Source organism: Sturnira hondurensis, unplaced genomic scaffold (genome assembly GCF_014824575.4).
Source record: "Sturnira hondurensis isolate 20B ecotype Veracruz unplaced genomic scaffold, ASM1482457v3 Scaffold0008761, whole genome shotgun sequence".
Classification (NCBI taxonomy): domain Eukaryota; kingdom Metazoa; phylum Chordata; class Mammalia; order Chiroptera; family Phyllostomidae; genus Sturnira; species Sturnira hondurensis.
In genome coordinates this window covers 6,035,990-6,052,334 of record NW_028081392.1, presented here as the reverse complement: position 1 = coordinate 6,052,334, position 16,345 = coordinate 6,035,990, and the positions used below count along the sequence as shown (strand labels likewise).

At 41.2% G+C, this 16,345-nt stretch overlaps 1 protein-coding gene across 1 annotated transcript in view; it reads right to left on the bottom strand.

The window, feature by feature from the left end:
* Positions 1–3,203: 3,203 nt before the first annotated feature.
* Positions 3,204–16,345, bottom strand: part of LRMDA (leucine rich melanocyte differentiation associated) — a 1,160,480-nt gene continuing 1,147,338 nt past the window's right edge. Inside the window, exon 7 of the mRNA XM_037055995.1 lies at positions 3,204–3,378. Coding sequence (XP_036911890.1) covers positions 3,248–3,378 — 131 coding nt within the window. The 3' untranslated portion in view covers positions 3,204–3,247. The remainder of the gene's footprint in view (positions 3,379–16,345) is intronic.

Genomic DNA, 16,345 nt, shown 5'->3' with positions numbered 1-16,345 from the left:
CAGGACAATAAAAACCAAGTGCTACTAGTACAGGGTGGAGAGGGGAGAGACAGGGCCGCAAGAAGATTTTGTTTAGTTAGGTGACTCTTTTATAAATGACCCTGTAACCCAGTGGGTACAGTGGAAACAGATTTAATGAGGCAAAAGATGAGGAAAAGAGGAACTATGGAAGATTGGCAGATCAAAGCCAGAAACCGATGTCCATCAAAGAGGAAATGAAAGGAAAAGGGGTTTTCCTTACTCCATCAATTCTGCTTAGAGGTGGCTTACCCTTTCTTGGTCAGTTTATTAAATCCAAAAGGTGCTTACCCCAGCCAATGGCAGTGAGCTCTCATTTCTCCCACATCTCTCCTCTAATCCCTGCTGTTCTCTTCCTAACAGATGGTAGCACACATGAGCATTTTTTCTTGCTTCTGATGCTAAACATGATTTACAGGCTTGAGTTATTATTTATCATTATTCATTTTCTGTCAGCAGTGCATTGAAGGTTAATAGAAATGCCAGCATGCTCTCTGATTTACTTAGTAAAATATTTGTTCCAAGGTTTAGGTCATATGATTGGTGTCTGAGTGAGTTTCAGGTTTATGCATTATGAAAAGCAAGATGACTTGACCTTCAGCCACCAAAACTAGCACCATATATTACTTTAGTGGGTGACCTTCAGAGACCTCAGATGCAGTAGATGTATTCAACACATGTTAGCCTCTTCCATATTGCTGGCATTGTATACATACCAGCGGAGTTTACGCAATGTAAGCTGACACCTGGAGCCCATTTAATGAATGAGAGGCAGATGAGATGTAAACTCAGGCTAAACCAGATCCTCTTCTTAAGATAATAAACTGGCTTTGCAGCCCAGCTGCACTGAGGTTGTGTGTATGCATGGGGACTAATCGCTTCACATTGCCCCTTGGGTTTCTTGCAGTCTGACATAGAGAAGGAGGTAGACAAAAGGACAACTCTGAAACAGACTGGCTTTGGGTGAGCAACTAGGCAGGGTCCAAGGGGGATGGTGGGCTTGAAGAGACCTACCATGCTAGTATCAGTGTGCTGTGTTCACAGGCTAGTGGTGACAAAAGAGGGAGGTAGTAAGAAGGATGGGGCATGTAACTTGGTCTCCAGGAGCTTAGGGCCAAGGGCAAAAAAATCTAAATAACATTACAATGATACAGAAAGAAAAACTATGTGAAAAGCAAATAAAGTAATTATTTCTAAAGGGCTAGTTCTAACTCTTACTGTAGAGATAATGCAGTATAGTGTAGTAGGTTCAAGTCATGTGCCCAGATGCAGTATGAATGAGTATGCATCTCAGCTCCACTGGGCAAGTGGACTTAACCTCTTTAATCCTCAGATTTCTCATTTTTAAAATGAAGGTAATAAGTGTAGCTTCCTCTTGCAGCAGTTGAGAGGGTGAATTGATTGAGGAAGTAAGTACATAGAGTGTGCCTAGCACTGAGGCTGGTGCACTCACCAAGTGTTCATCATTATTGTAAGTTTGTGAATAGATGGTGAAGAGATTTCTGAGAACAGCTGGCAAATCTTCATGTTTAAAGAAGGACTTTACATGGGAGTGAAAAAGGGAAAAGGAATTGTTCAGGTTGGTAGAGAAATGGAGTCGCGAAAGAACAGAAAGCAGCTGGCTGTCAGAAACATGTCACAACCTGGAGCCAGAGATGAAAATTGGAATGTCTGCAAGTCTGCTTTGTTGTCTCTTCCCAAACTGTGCTCCTTTAAGACAGCTATCAATGGCCCTTTAGCAAAAGTTCACTAAATATCACTTACTTTGAAATGCAAAGACATTTCTCTAAGTCTTTAGAACAGCCTTGCCCTTGGTCAGCTGACAAGTAGCCTTCCCAATCACTCCTGTAATCTGTCTTTGTTTCCTTCCTTGTCGCTGCCATAGTCCATTACCAGCTAAACTTTCCACCTTACAGGTAGTAGTACATTTTATGTTTAAGGCCATTCACTCAGATTTCAGTTGCCTGGCCTACCTCAACTCTTCATGCCAATAGGAGGGGACAGGTGTTTTGTTCCTTAAAATATTAACTTTAGTGTTTGCACAGGTTATTTTAATACTCCTCTGCCATGCCCATTTTTAAAAGTAGCATGAATCCTCTTTCCCACATGTTGTAAAGCTAAAAGAATGGCTCATGTGAACAAGGGTCAGGGTAGGTGGCTTAACACCCAGTGGAACCACCCCCCCCAGACAAGAACTAAACACAAGTCAGTTTCCTTTAGAAAAGCAAACATTGGAAATGGATTCAGTGATTCCCCATACATTAGCCTAAAGGAGAAGGCAATATTGTAGTTGAAATAAGAAAATTTATCCCTCGTTGCAAACATTTCAGTGAACTAGATTTATAATCCACCAAGAATGAAAGACTTCCCATTGGTCATTCATTCATGCATTAATTCTAGATATAATGTTTCCTGGGGGTGGGTGACAGGAAAGGAGTTCCTGCATTGAGGGCATTCCCTCAGTCTAGCAGCCAAACTCATGCAGGTCAAAGCCATGACTGGGACTCTGTTCTTCCTCCCAATCATTTATAATAGAATTGCAGAGTGTTAGCACTAGACAACATCCGAAAGGTGATTGAATCTAATCTTTTCCCCATTGCCAACGAGAATTCTGAAGCCCAGATTTGTTAATCTGCAATCGATCGTGGTAGAAACAGGCCTAGAACAAACCTCCTAGCTTCTGGAGGTACTCTTTGATCCTCCCCACATTTGCCTCAGGTACAAGAAGTCCTCCAAAACTAACCCTAGAAATAATGTGATGATGGGGCTCCAGCTGCCCAGACTACATGACCACTCTCAAAAAAGCCATCTTTTCTCCCCTTGAAGAAGAATGAGAATGCCAGGAAACCCATGGTGTGTCAGAAATGTTGATGGCTAAATATTGCAATGTAATAACAAAGGCAACCTTCAGAGGAATAATGAAACAAAACAATTTAAATCTCATTTAAATAATGTTCCTCTTCCCCCTATTTTCACCCTACACTGTTCAATGAGCCCATCTGAATTCTGAGGGCATGTTCTTCCTCCCACAATGTGGGCTGAGTGCTGGAAATGTCCTTTCATTTAATTTCCAGTACTAGCTAAATTATCTATTGCCATGATATGTGATTGATTTAGTTTTTATTGCTCTTGGCTGTGACAATCTATAAGGACCCACATGATTTCCCCTTTTTGGGTTTTAGGCTTTATTGCTGTCATTTTAATGATAGTTATTAAACATAGGGAATTCTCAACTGTATTTTCTCCAATAGACTGAGCTGTATCTTGTATTTGAATGCGAAATTATACCAAGAACTGGTTCTTCCAAAGTCTCCTTCTCCTGCTTACTCCATGAAACCATGCCAGGCATCCGTGGCAGTTCTGGAAAAGAATACATATATGTTTAAGCAGATCTCATTATCACAGGTAATGAAATAGAAATATCTAATAAATATTTGGTGAATAAACTAGTGAATGAAGACTTTATTAACCCTTTAACATGTAGACTTTTCCATGAATCTGCCATTAATCCTCATTTCCAAATGCTAAGAACCTACTGTGTGCAAGCAAGGAAATTCTGTTAGGTGTCATTCAAAGAAGTATAGGATCTTCCTTTCCATGAATTTGTAATGTATTGACAAAAAGCAAGGATATGCATGAAAAATCAATATTATAAACTATGAAATGCTAACAAATGAGATTGCAAATGCCCTAAGGGTGTAAAAGAGAGAGATTCCATTGAGTTGAGCAAGGAAAGAGAAAACAAATAAGATAGATGATATAAAAGAGCTGTTTGATACTGTTATTTGCTCCTTTTCAGCAAAGAGGGACAGAAACACAGTTCAAGTCAATTTATTGGCACAGATGACTGGCTTCAGACACTGCTGAGTTAAGGGTTCATATGACGTCACGAGAAATGTAAAATATATGCACACTACAAGAGTGGAGGAAAATAATTTTGTTCTACCCTGCATATGCACTCTTTTTTACAGATTTTTCAACTAAATGATTCTCCTTTACTCTTCAAACCTGGCTACAGTTTCTTGAGTATAAGAAATAAAAAAATTCTAAATGTAGTTTTTGAGATGTCTTCTTATGTCTTGAAAGTACATGTTCAAATCAGGATGAAATCCAAGAACAGCAGCATAGTCAAATAAGATGGGAAGATAAACTGTTTGGAAGCCCAGAATTCTGTTTATCAACAATGGGCTCAAAGTGGGGCTGCCTTCCTTCTTTGCCACACACACACATTATGACAAGCATTACTTAGTGATATTTTAGCTCCTGTTCTTGGGAGCTGCTCCTGGTGGTGTTTTTATTTCTTAATAAATTCAACTATCACTCTAGGGTGTCCATTTAGAGAGCTGACTCTGTTAGAAGAGAAGGAAATGTATTTATGCTTGACTATTATGAGATTATTTATGTATAGTGATGTTGAGAAGGGGAAATTTACCATCTAAAATATATAATAATCCCACAGAATTAGATTTTTGCCTAGTTAGCAAACACAGCAAATATGTCAATATTTATATTTAACATAATTATGTGTATAAAAATTATTGTGTTATATCTTAGATGATAGAAAAAGATAACTTCATACTGGTTTTATTTATATTATTTTTCTTGTATGAAGACTTGAATGATGACAATGAAGTCACCATATTTATCAATGTTATAGATGATTCAAATCTTTGATGAAAGAATCCATATTCAGAGATATTGATGTTTTTTCCATTGTTTTCAAACTTCAGAATATATATGACATACAATGTAGGGAAATTAGTTTCAAAACAACAACAGAAAATGAATTATTTATCTTCGCTTTTCCTATTCTTTCTTTCTATTCTCCCAAATAAAGCAGTATTAAGTCAGTCACCGTGCTCAGCTTATAGTAGGCTTAATGCTTAGAGTCACCTGAATTGCTTCTGATAAGAATAAAGGTTGGTGATTTGAGATAATTAAATTCTACCTGAAATTGTAGAGGTTGGAGTTTTCTATTGTAGAGTTTTCTATTGTAGAGTTTGTTTTCTATTGAAAATTTGGTTTTCTATATTCTGAGAAAAGAGGCTTTTTGAGCACCCAAAATTTCAAAGGGCTCTAGTTAAATCAAAGTTATTCATTCATTCATAAATGTTTACTGAGTAGTCTTCATGTTCCATTCACTCTGTTAGGAGGTAGAGACACACTGACAAACAAAATTGCTAAAAGTTCCTACCCTTCTTGGATTCACAATCAAATGGAATGAAGTGACTTCAGAATATAGCAAGAGACACATACCTCTTTCACTAGCAGGGAACTTAAGGAAGATGAGGAAAAAGAGAGATACTGGCTGAGGTGGTGGTGGGAGTAGGCTTCGGGGACTTTCTGAATTACAGAGAAAATTTTTAAAAAATGGGGAGTTTGGTAAATGTCCAATATTTTACAGCATCTTTGACCCCAAGCCTGGAGTTTTCGACCCACCTCTATGCATCTTCAGGGACTCAACAGACAGCATTTCCACCAAACTCATTTCCTAATCCTCCAAGCAGAGAGAGCCAAAAGTTGGCACTGATGTTAAAATTCCATCTCTGCCTCCCTACTCTGGAGAAGCCTGGGAACAAAGACAGCACACATAGCATCCAGATGTCTCAAATGAATCCAAAATTCAATCAGAAGATCTAGGACTGTCATCCAGTTCAAGCAATAAGGAAACAAATTATTGTGTGCCAGTGCTTTATGCATGTTCTACAGTTTTTTCAAAGGGGATGTAAAGTAAAAAAATAGATTGGAAATCCAGCTACGATAATTTTAACTGTAACCTGAGTGAGAGTGAAAAATAGAATATCTTCTATTATTATTATTATTATTCTACAACTATTACTTTTACTACTATAACTATTATCATGATTACCTCTTGAATATTATATAATTCACCCTACAACCTTATGGAGTCGGTATCACTCTACCCATTATACCAAGGAGAACAAACAGGAAAGAAAAAATATAGGAAAAAGTAAAACTAAGATCTATTCAAAATTGTACAGCAAAGAAGTAGTAGGACTAGAATTTGAACCCGGGTTTGTTCAACTTCAAAACCTATGGCTTATTCAATAACACATAATGTCTAAAAGTTATGTAAGAATCTAGCTCCTTCAGAGTCAAGGCAATTAAACGAGTGGTCGCCCAAAATCCTAAAGAACAGAAAAAACTCTTAGCAAAACAGGAAGGCCCACAGAAGCATGGCTCTGAGGCCATCTCAGACACCATCCAAAAAGACTATCAATCTGTCCTGAAGGCTGCTCATATGTCACCTGCTCTTGTTGGCTTAACTACAAATCTTGCCTTGACCCTCTCAGGGCAAGTCAACCTTTGCTTGGTACCGATCTCTGTTTGACCATCCATCCTCTCAGTTCTGCTGTGGGGATGCATATCTCTGGTGAAGCCCAATTGTTCAGGATATTGACTATTTAAAATATTCAGTCCTACTCTTCCACAGACCACAGAAATATTCTGAAAATCTGGATCTTTATGTGACCAAAGCCTAAAAGTTTAGGCTGGCTTTTATATCTAGAAATAGGTAAAATAAATTTATTGTGTTTATTTTGGGTGGCAAAATACAGCTGATAGAACAGTGTCCATCTCCAGTTCAGCCTGCTTGCTGCTGACCCTGCAGAAGTCTGCTTGGTTCCTGAGTCAAAACAAGGAACTCGGGGCCTGATGTCTTGAAGAGGGGAATAACCACATCCAGAATGCTCCTCAGAGAAGCATGAAAATAACAAGAAAGTATTCATACTCATCTGTCTGATGCCATTTGACATTAGATACTCATAAACTCCTTGTGAAGGCAGACAGAAGATGAGAAAGGGAATATACAAAGAACGTGGCAACATTTTAGTATCTAGTGGATAGGTGTTTTGCCCGAGCTGGCTTATTTATTCCTCCCATAGCACTGGTGGATACAGGTGAGTTATTTCCTCTCATTTATAAATGAGAAAGTTCAAGTTTAGATAGTTGGAGTAATTTGTCCAGGGTTAACACATAGTCACCTGGAATCAGGCTTCCAGCTCTTAACACAGGTCCACTCTGCCTTCCTTTCCCAGACCACAGGGCCCCAGGACCCTATTCCCAGCAGCCCACATTAATGGATGTAGGCCCTGTGTACTTCCTGCAGAGAAGTAAAATATGGGAAGGCCATGGAGGCCTCCACATTTAGGACCTAGACCATACTGAAAAATTTCCATCCAAAAGGCTAGAGTGTAGTCTCACCCTAGCGGAAGCCCTCCCCTACACTTGCAGGGTTAGTGAGGGAGCAAGTGTGAGAACTGACTCCCACCACTTTATTTTTAGGCACAAACATTTCTCCAGGTCTTGTATTCTGGAAGTACCCAGGGTTTGTCATTTGGTCATTGCCATCTTTTCCAAGCACAGAAAACTTGGACTTGGCTTTTCCTTCTTCTTTGGGGAAATCAGCCTCCGATGCAGTTACCTATTTGGGACAAATGAACTTTTGCCATCATAAAGAATTTTACAATTTTATCAAATTCTTCCTACCACTTTTTTAAATTGAACTTTCTTTATTGTTCAAGTACAGTTATCTCTCCTTTGCCCCCACAACTGCCCCCACCCCAGCCATCCCCATTTCTGACCCTTAATCCTACCCCCTCCTACTACTTTTATTCATTGTTTTTTTATCAAACTCTTCTTGTGTGTTCACTTTTTAAAATGTCTATATTTCTTTTTTTCTTACAATAACCCTAGGAGCTAGATAGTTTTATGCATGCATCTCTTAAAAGGGAGAACTGTGGATTTGAGTTAAGCAGGGCTGTTTAATAGGAAAATGCCAGACTGGGATTCAAACTCAGGTCCTCTGGTTTGACCGCCTTGTATTTGCAACAGGCTGGTGCCCTTCAGAATAGGCTCCCTTCCAGAGGTTTCAGTGCCAACCTAGGCATTATTGAACTTGTCTTTAGGCACTGTTCCATTCCTATCTGGGATGGAGAGTAAAGAACATTTCTGCAGCTTCAGCTCTTAGAGGGGTAATTTTGGTTTATAAGGCTAGATAGAGCTTGGTGTCACCTACCTTTTTACTGCCTTGCTGTCACTTGCCAAAGAATCAGGAAATTTACCTGGGTTATTGCCATCAAATAACCCAGGTCCCAGGTGAAGGCATATTGAGAGAGTCTATGTCTAGCCTGAAGTGGAAAGGGATGGGTGATGTCTGCATGGTGCCATTCATTCATCACGCCCCACCACCCCTCCACCATTCAAACCTTAGATGTGCGTGTTGTGTGTCCAAGCACAAGGAGCAAGAGTACAGAACAGGAGCTATGTGACCTCAGCAGGATCCTTTCCCAGGTGGGCAGTTGAACCCCTTCAGCACCAGATGCTAAGCATAGGCACCCAGTCAGACTCCTTTAAATGCACAGACCCTTTGTGCTCTTGAAAACATATCCTTGTTGGTGACGTTGCTATTGTTGTGGCCTTGGGAGGGAGGAAAACGCCGACATTTCCAGTTTTTAATATGGTAAATGTCAGTGTTTATGCCTGCACAGGCTGGCCTAATTATCCCATGTCCTCTAAAACCTTCCCTGTAATTACCACTCACCGCAGTGACACCTACTGCTAAAGGGAGAGCCATCAGCTGCAGGTGCTTAACTCTGGAGCACACTCAGCAAACTGCAAGCGACACCAACAGCTGTTTCTGGTTTCGAAGCAGTGGGAACTTTGTAAGACATTTTCCTAGGTCCCTCCGGAGTGAACACCACCATGGTTGAAAAGTTGGAAATTTTTGTCAGGCCCGGAACAAAGCTGTGAATGAATACTGCAATAATTTCTTTTCTCACAATTCCCTCTTTTCTCTACACCAGCCACAGAAGCAACTGATGGGGCTAGAAAGAAAGTGGGGTGGGAGAGGAGACGATTAGCACAAGTGGTATCTGGTATGTTGTTGCTATTATGAGTATAATAACCTTTGTGTTATCTACATAGTACTATAATGCAGAGAGAACGAGCTGAAGAGTGGAGACAGCTCAAGAGAATAGCTTTTAAGCAAAAGACTGTGCTAAAGCGACGGATAGTCCTTCTTAAAAAAATGCCCATTAACACACAGGCGGTATTGAATTGTGTTTGCAGTGTGGAGGGGGTAGTTTGGCCTCACTTCCATGCTTGGCAATTGTACAGAGGAGGAGGGCAGAAGAGGAAGAAGAAGAAGGAGGAGAAGGGGAAAAGATCAATAAATTCAGTGAAAGCAAAGTCGCAGCAACCTTTAAAATAATAAGACAAATCCATTTATTTCACAAATGTCTTCATTTCCAAATGCCATTGTTTGGGGCACTCTGTTGTCATTGTCCATGACATTTTCGAAAACTTGGCTCTTAATCATTTAGGTGTAGCTGGAGTTCTCCAGCAACAGCCCAGTTAAAAGATTATACATTCACCCCACTGCTCCGGCAGGGAAGATCGACTTTAACAGCCTTGTCCTGTGGGGTGAAGGAGGGAGGCTGGCAGTGGGGGAAGAGGCTGGGAGAAAGACAAGGCTTAAATATGGACAGAAAAGCTCAGCTGTATTGCTGTATACGATGAAAAGTAATTACAGAGAAAAATGAAAGCTGTTTCTTGCTGTTAGCAGGAAGAATAAGAGAATTCTGTACCTTTTTAAAGCTCCGAGTCCATTTTGATGTAATTGGTTCTGGAATTATTTATGACATTAATTGCTGCGCTATCGACTGCCTGTCAGTGGCCCTGGCAGTTAGTCCATCTTTCTTAGCAGAGACAGCCTGCTCAGCCCAAACTAGACTGACAAGCTAATTATACCCATCTTCCCCTTCAATGACAAATGCTGCTCATCGGAAACCTTTCTAGAAATAAGCTCTCATTCTTTTCCCTTTTTCCTGAGCCAGACATAACGGATATCTCAAGGTGCAGATCGCAGCTAAAACTCAGCTCACAGGGCTATTAGCTCTGAACATCTCACTTGAGCCAGAAAACCTAAGCATCTTATGTTATCAAACTGTATGTCATTCCCTGATGCTAGTTTTCAGGGATGAGCAGAGCCTGGCCTGTCAGTCAGAGCAGGGCGGAGAAAGCCAAACTCAGTGTACTCGCCAAGCTTTTCTTAACCGTCAACCACATCTGCCTCAGGTGATGCTATGGAGGCTGAGGAAATGCCTTCTGTGCTTTGTACAGCTGCTGTAAGGCTCATTCTGGGGATGCTCACTGCAGGGGCCCAATTTAGGGAGGCAGGCTGGATAGTTTCCCTGACCACCCTTTATCCAAAAGCCCCTTTGTGATTTAATCATGTAAATTGTTTTTGTGTTTAGGGTTTATTTTGCATGCAAAATATTTCTAACTCCTCAGGATTATTTCCATCCAGCTGGTGCAAGAACCAAGAACTGCAAGAGGAGAAAGGTTTCAGCAAATGACCCCTCAACCTGCCTGGGAGCACTGCTGATGCATGTGTTGGCCTCTCTAGGAGGAATATGTGTTTCTTATTTTCAGTGGGTCGGAGTTCCCTTTATGAAGTTGTTTTTTTTTTTTTCCCCCACCAGGAGGAAGGGGACAATTGAATAGCTAAACTGTGGAAGTTTTATACCCTCTCTTTCTTTTTTTTTCCTGGTGAACTCTTTGGAAAAACCCACATAATATTAACATGAAGCTTTAAAAATTAGTTCCTTTAAAGCACTCTCTGCCTATAAATTGTGCGGTGCTAAGGGACAGCTTCTTTAGGCCATTTTTTTTCACTATGTGTGCAGAGCTACCGAAATAGGTAGATGGGGAGGAGGGTTATTATGCAAGTCCCCGCCCCATCCCCAGTCAGCAAGGGTTCATTTCCGTGCTTCTCCTTCAAAAGGTCCACAAAAACACAAAATTATGATATCCCCAAGGACCTTCTGCTAAACTGGTGAGCCAAGAGCAGAAGAGCGCAAGTCTGTTCCCTGAACTCACGGCATGGAGTCTGGCCCAAAGTGGAAACTCGGGAACTGTCAGTTAAATGGACAAATTAACTTCAAGCCAAGATGCGGTTTGACTTGGTCTCACTAAAGTGGAAATTGAGGACTAGCAAAGAGATTGAGGAAGCATTTAGGGAAAGAGGAGCGTCCTGACACTTGGTAAGAAAAATAGGCTCTCGGTCAAGTTGCAGGGGTGGGCAGCCTCCTGAGGCCCTCCAACAGCAAGGTGACCTTGGCGCAGGCACCTGCTCTCTGCAGGGAAAAACTTCTAACTGGGGAAATGTCCTTTAAAATAAAAAGTGAACTTGGCAAACAGTCTTTCAAATCTGTGGCTTAGACTTTCACATAAACATTTGTAACGTGACATAGAAAGGCTTAACTAAACTTGGGCTCGATGAAGACTGAAATCATCTACCACTTAGAATAAATCTGTCCATCGTCTCTTACAGCTAAGTGAACAGATCACAGACTCCAAGGTTGTTTTACATGCATTAAATTTTCCCATCAGAATGGCCCAGCTACAAGTGAAACTCCAATAAGGGTGGGGTCCCAGGTGCCTTTGGTTATCACTGTATTCTCCTCACTTCAGTAAATATTTCTTAATTAATATTTATAGAATAAAGCAGTGACATCAAATAAGATGCTAAGGCTTAGAAATGCCATATTATTTTCCCAAAGTCAAGCAATTCATAACTGGCAGAGCAGTTACATTTTGGCACAGAGAGTGCAGGATATTTTCTGGGGGTGCTCATAACTCAGCTTCTTGCCATGGTAGATCTACCATCAGCTGCAATGATACAGGGAGCGTTCAAGTTGAAAAATAGAGAAAGTTTTAGAAAATAATGAAAAATATAGAAAAACAACCACACCTATCAACAGAGATTGTTGTATAAGCTTAGCTCACAAATCAAAAAGAAAATAAGACCTCATTATAGCTTTACATTATATTATGGCTTATCATGCTGTATGGATTATAACAACTTAAAAAATTTTTCATGTCCCAAGCAATAGTTCTCTTTCTTAAACTCCTTTGAATTTTCTGTAAAAGCATCCTTTGACTGAAATTCAGCAGCTGTGCACATAATATGCATCAGTTTTTTCATCTTTACAAATAATATTACTTAGTACCTTATGCATGGGTTCTGAAAATTATCCTCTGGATACTTCCAAAATGACTTTTGCAGAGGAAATTCCATTTGTGACCATTTAGGAGTCTTTAGGATGCCAGGGGGAGGGGACTGTTTTCACCCAACCAAGGTCAGAAAGGCTACCATACTTAACTCCAGGGAAAGCTCTGTATTCAGTGGTGCTTTCTCTTTTTAATTTCTGAACTTTAAGGCTGCAGTTGAAGAGAAGAGAAAGATGGGCACCCCCTTTCCTTTTTCTCCATAAGCTCACACCATCTTGCCCAGTATTCACAGACATTATCTTCACTCGGGACAGGTGGCAGAAGGGGTGGTTTGCTCCCTGCTCACCCTGTCCTTTTAGATTTCCAGCATTTTGAGACACATGTAGAATTTTTTTCAGGTGAATTCCACAAGAGATCTAACAGATGATGCATCTGTTTTTGACTTGTAATTAATCAAGATAACGTCTCTCTCAACCATTAGACAGTAAAATCAATATCTCAAGCGGCTGCACCGCCAGTTAGACTTACACACCAATACCTATTATTGGCAAATCAGTGATGTATTTAACCACATTGTACTATATCATTTTATAATATGTGGCCAATGTGACTGTGTTCTGGGCATGCAGAGAGGGTGATTTTTGACCCTGGAATCAGCAATGGGATTTGTGCTACATTCTTAGTCTTGGCTGCCTCCCTCCCATTCCCAAAGCTACAGTGATTATTCATTTCCTAAAATGGCATGAAGCCACTCACCATGAAGGGGGTTAAAATCCCAGTCTATGAAAAGGATAGGTAGAGCAATAATTCTAGATAAAAAGGTGGGACAACAACCATAAGAAATGTGGGTGTGTCAAGCTCCATCCATCAACTGGCATTAGTAGCCTGGAATGAGAGGGGCTCTGGTTATTCATTCTAGTTATTCATTATTTATCTCAGTTGCCTTGCTCTGCAACTGAAGGGGTGGGTAGGAGAGGAAGGAGGAGGGAAGAAAAGAAGTAAGGTCCTTTCTGGAAATAGCATGTAGAAGGTATCTAAGGTATAGTTGAGAGGGGAGGAAATTTCTGGGGGATTTGCTGCAAAGTTTGCATTAAGTGGCATCTATCACTGTAAACATTCTTCCAGGCAAACCCACCAAGTCAAGGCCTCCACGGTTGGGGAGGGGAGGCTTTCTCCTTAAGGTAATCTACTGCCTCCTGACCCAGAGCTAGAACAGTGAGTGCATGATATGTTCCAGCAACGGGCAAGACACCCAAGATCTTGTGTGACCAAGCAAGAAATCCTATAAGACAAGTGACTCTCCTGTGGTGCCTACGTAATCTTGTCAAGTCACTCAAGTCCTGCATCACTACCACTCTTTACTAGGGTACCCTAGGTTTCAGTTTTCCCCTAATTTGTCAGTATTCTGTGAGCAAGACTCTTGAAGGCATGATGGGATCTGAAGAAGGCCCTCTCACTAAGGTAAGGAAGAGGTTGGGAAGTGATCAGGCTGCAGGGGCTGAATAAAGGCCCCTGCTGGGACACTGAGGCATATGAGCCAGTGCTAACATCAAGATGCCCTTCTGACCAATCTTTTTCCAGAAAGCATTTTCTAACCTCCTGAAGTTTTCCCTTCCACACCCTGGCTGTACTTGAAACCCCCTCTCAACTGCATCACAGTAAGTGACCTGTTTCCTCTCTCTTCCTAGAGTGACTATGAGGCCCATGAGTCTCATTTCTCTCCGTTCCCCAGGGTAAACCCAGACTTGGTCCGGATCGGGCACTGTGTCAAGGGTGGCTAGTTTGGTGTGAAAATTCAGTTGCCACATAGCACTCAGATGTGAGGGCAGAATACCACCAGTTAGAGCAAAAGAGTTGAGGGACACTGGATCAGTCCCATTTTCTAGAATACCTGCTGAGGGGTGGACCACACCTCTATAGCTCTTATGTTTTAGGCAAGATGATGGCCATAGTAGCAACAAAAACAACATCTATCATTATTATGAAAGTAAGTGTGTGGCATTGTGTGTGTCCCTCTGGGGCTGGTGTTAATACCATGTCATAGTGATGAGAAAACTGACTCTGAGTGGTCAAATAATACACCCAAGGTCACACAGCATTTAAACTTGAGTAGGTCTGACTCTAAAACCTGTGCTCTTTCCACCATACTATGTTACCTTTCATATAAAATTTTTAAGTGGCATTCTACCATTTTCACTGACATATTTCCACTATTTCTTCAAAACTCAGTTCTCTCCCAGATTTCACGATGTTCACAGCCTTGTGTTCCTTTCATTGTAAAGTCAACATCTACAGAAAAGTAAAAGTTGGGAAATATTACTTTTTTAGGGATGCAACCAGGATCTGTTCTATTGACACCAAGGTGGGGATTCGGTGAATCACATTACCCTGAAGACTTACATGCACAAACCCCAACAAGGTGGGGAAAAACCTGTGGCATATGTGGGAGATATAAATAATAAACTTCTGCTGACACTGCTTCTCAATGAAAGGCTTCCATTAGGTGCCCAAATTTATTCCCCAGTAACTTGAGCAGTGGGCTCAATGAGAGAACCCTTTTTCATTCCTTGCTTTATATCCAAAGTGATAGTACTTAAGAGTTTATATGGTCTATAAACTTGGTTAAATTTCTTATTGAAATATTTTGTTTAAACATGTCCTTGGCTGGAAGGCTGAATCTGTAATTTGCAGCACAAGCTTGTGTGAAATGGGGCATAGTGCCTCTGTCCTTCTTCAAGGCACTTCCCTTTTAATGATATTTTCACACGCCCACCTCCTATTGTCTGCCACGTTTGAATAGAAAGTTTTTGTAGCAACTGCAACATGCAGTCCAATGTGTTGCTCATAGGTTTGTGGGAATGAATCAGGGTTTTGATTAATTACCTGGTGTCTTAGCCTTGATGTCAAATCTCACCCTTAATGTATTACCCAGTGAACATGCATTATGGATTGGGAAACCACTCACCCACACAGGAAGTTGTTTGGCTGACATTTAATTTTACTACTTGTCAGCACCATGATATGAGAGATGAGCCATCTTTTGACAGAAAGTGCTCTAAATTCTCCTAGGGTTTTGTTGGTGATGTACCAACCTCTGCTGTGTATCTCATGATTGTTCTCCCAGTCCAGCATTCATGCTTCAAACACTGTTAGTTTGAGCCCCTCGGAATTAGTAAGCAAAATCAAAGATGGCTGGTCTTCCCTAAAACACCAGCTGGCCAGGGGCATCTTTGACTCACACTCTCTTCTCATAGCCACTGCACCATGGTCTCTTCCTCTGAAGTTCTAGGGGGGGCTTCAGGTGACTGTAATACTGGCCCATCATCCTCTGGTCCAGACCATGCTGAGACCTGCTATTCTAATCCAACTACCATTGTTGGCCATGTCTGCTTTCTTGCATTAATTCTTTATTTCTGTATTCATTTAAGAAATATTACTTGAGCACCAACTTTGTGCCAGGCACCCTGCTCGATACTAAGGATAAAGTTATGATTATGATGGACATGGTCCTTATGTTAATAACTGTTAGCGTTTATTGGGGGAGATAGACTATAATAAAGTACATACAAATAAATATGTCATTATAAATCATAATAAATACTAGGAAGAAAAATGAGAATGTACTACAAAGAAATGAGTAACATGGGGCCTATTTGAGATGGGTCTGTGAGAGTCAGCTTATAGATTTCTCATTTCCTCATCAAGGAACTCAGCCTCACCTTCTCTACCCTTGGAGAATGGCCATTAGCTGAAGAGAGGTGCCCCATTCAAGAAGACACATCCTTTCTGAAGCACTTGCATCCAATGACTTTGTTTCCCACTTGGGGAAACAAAGGCTTGACTTCTTGCCTCAGGGCAGGACAACTCTGAAGACTGTCCCAGGTCCAGAGCCTGCAATGGGATTGGGTGCAGCTGCAGCCAGTTCAATTTCCCTCTTCACTCAGTCCTGCTCCCCTCACTCTTACAGAACTTGTTCCAGAGTGTACACCTCAATAATCCTGCATACAGATCTCAGAGTCCCAGAGCCTGGTAGCCCAGGAATGTACCTATGATGCAGCCTATCCCACAAGGGGCCAGCAGTAGGAAGAATGGAGAGACATCTTTCCAGGCAGAGGAAACAGCATGTGCTAAGGCCTGCTAGAAGAAGGACTTGGAAGTAATCACGGGCCAGAAGGGCTGCTACAGTGTGAGGATTCTCCCTCTCACACTGATGGTATAGGGCCTCCAAAGCATGCCCTTGCCTTGCCCACCTGTACATCTCCTAATCTACTTTCCCGCACCAGCTGTGCAG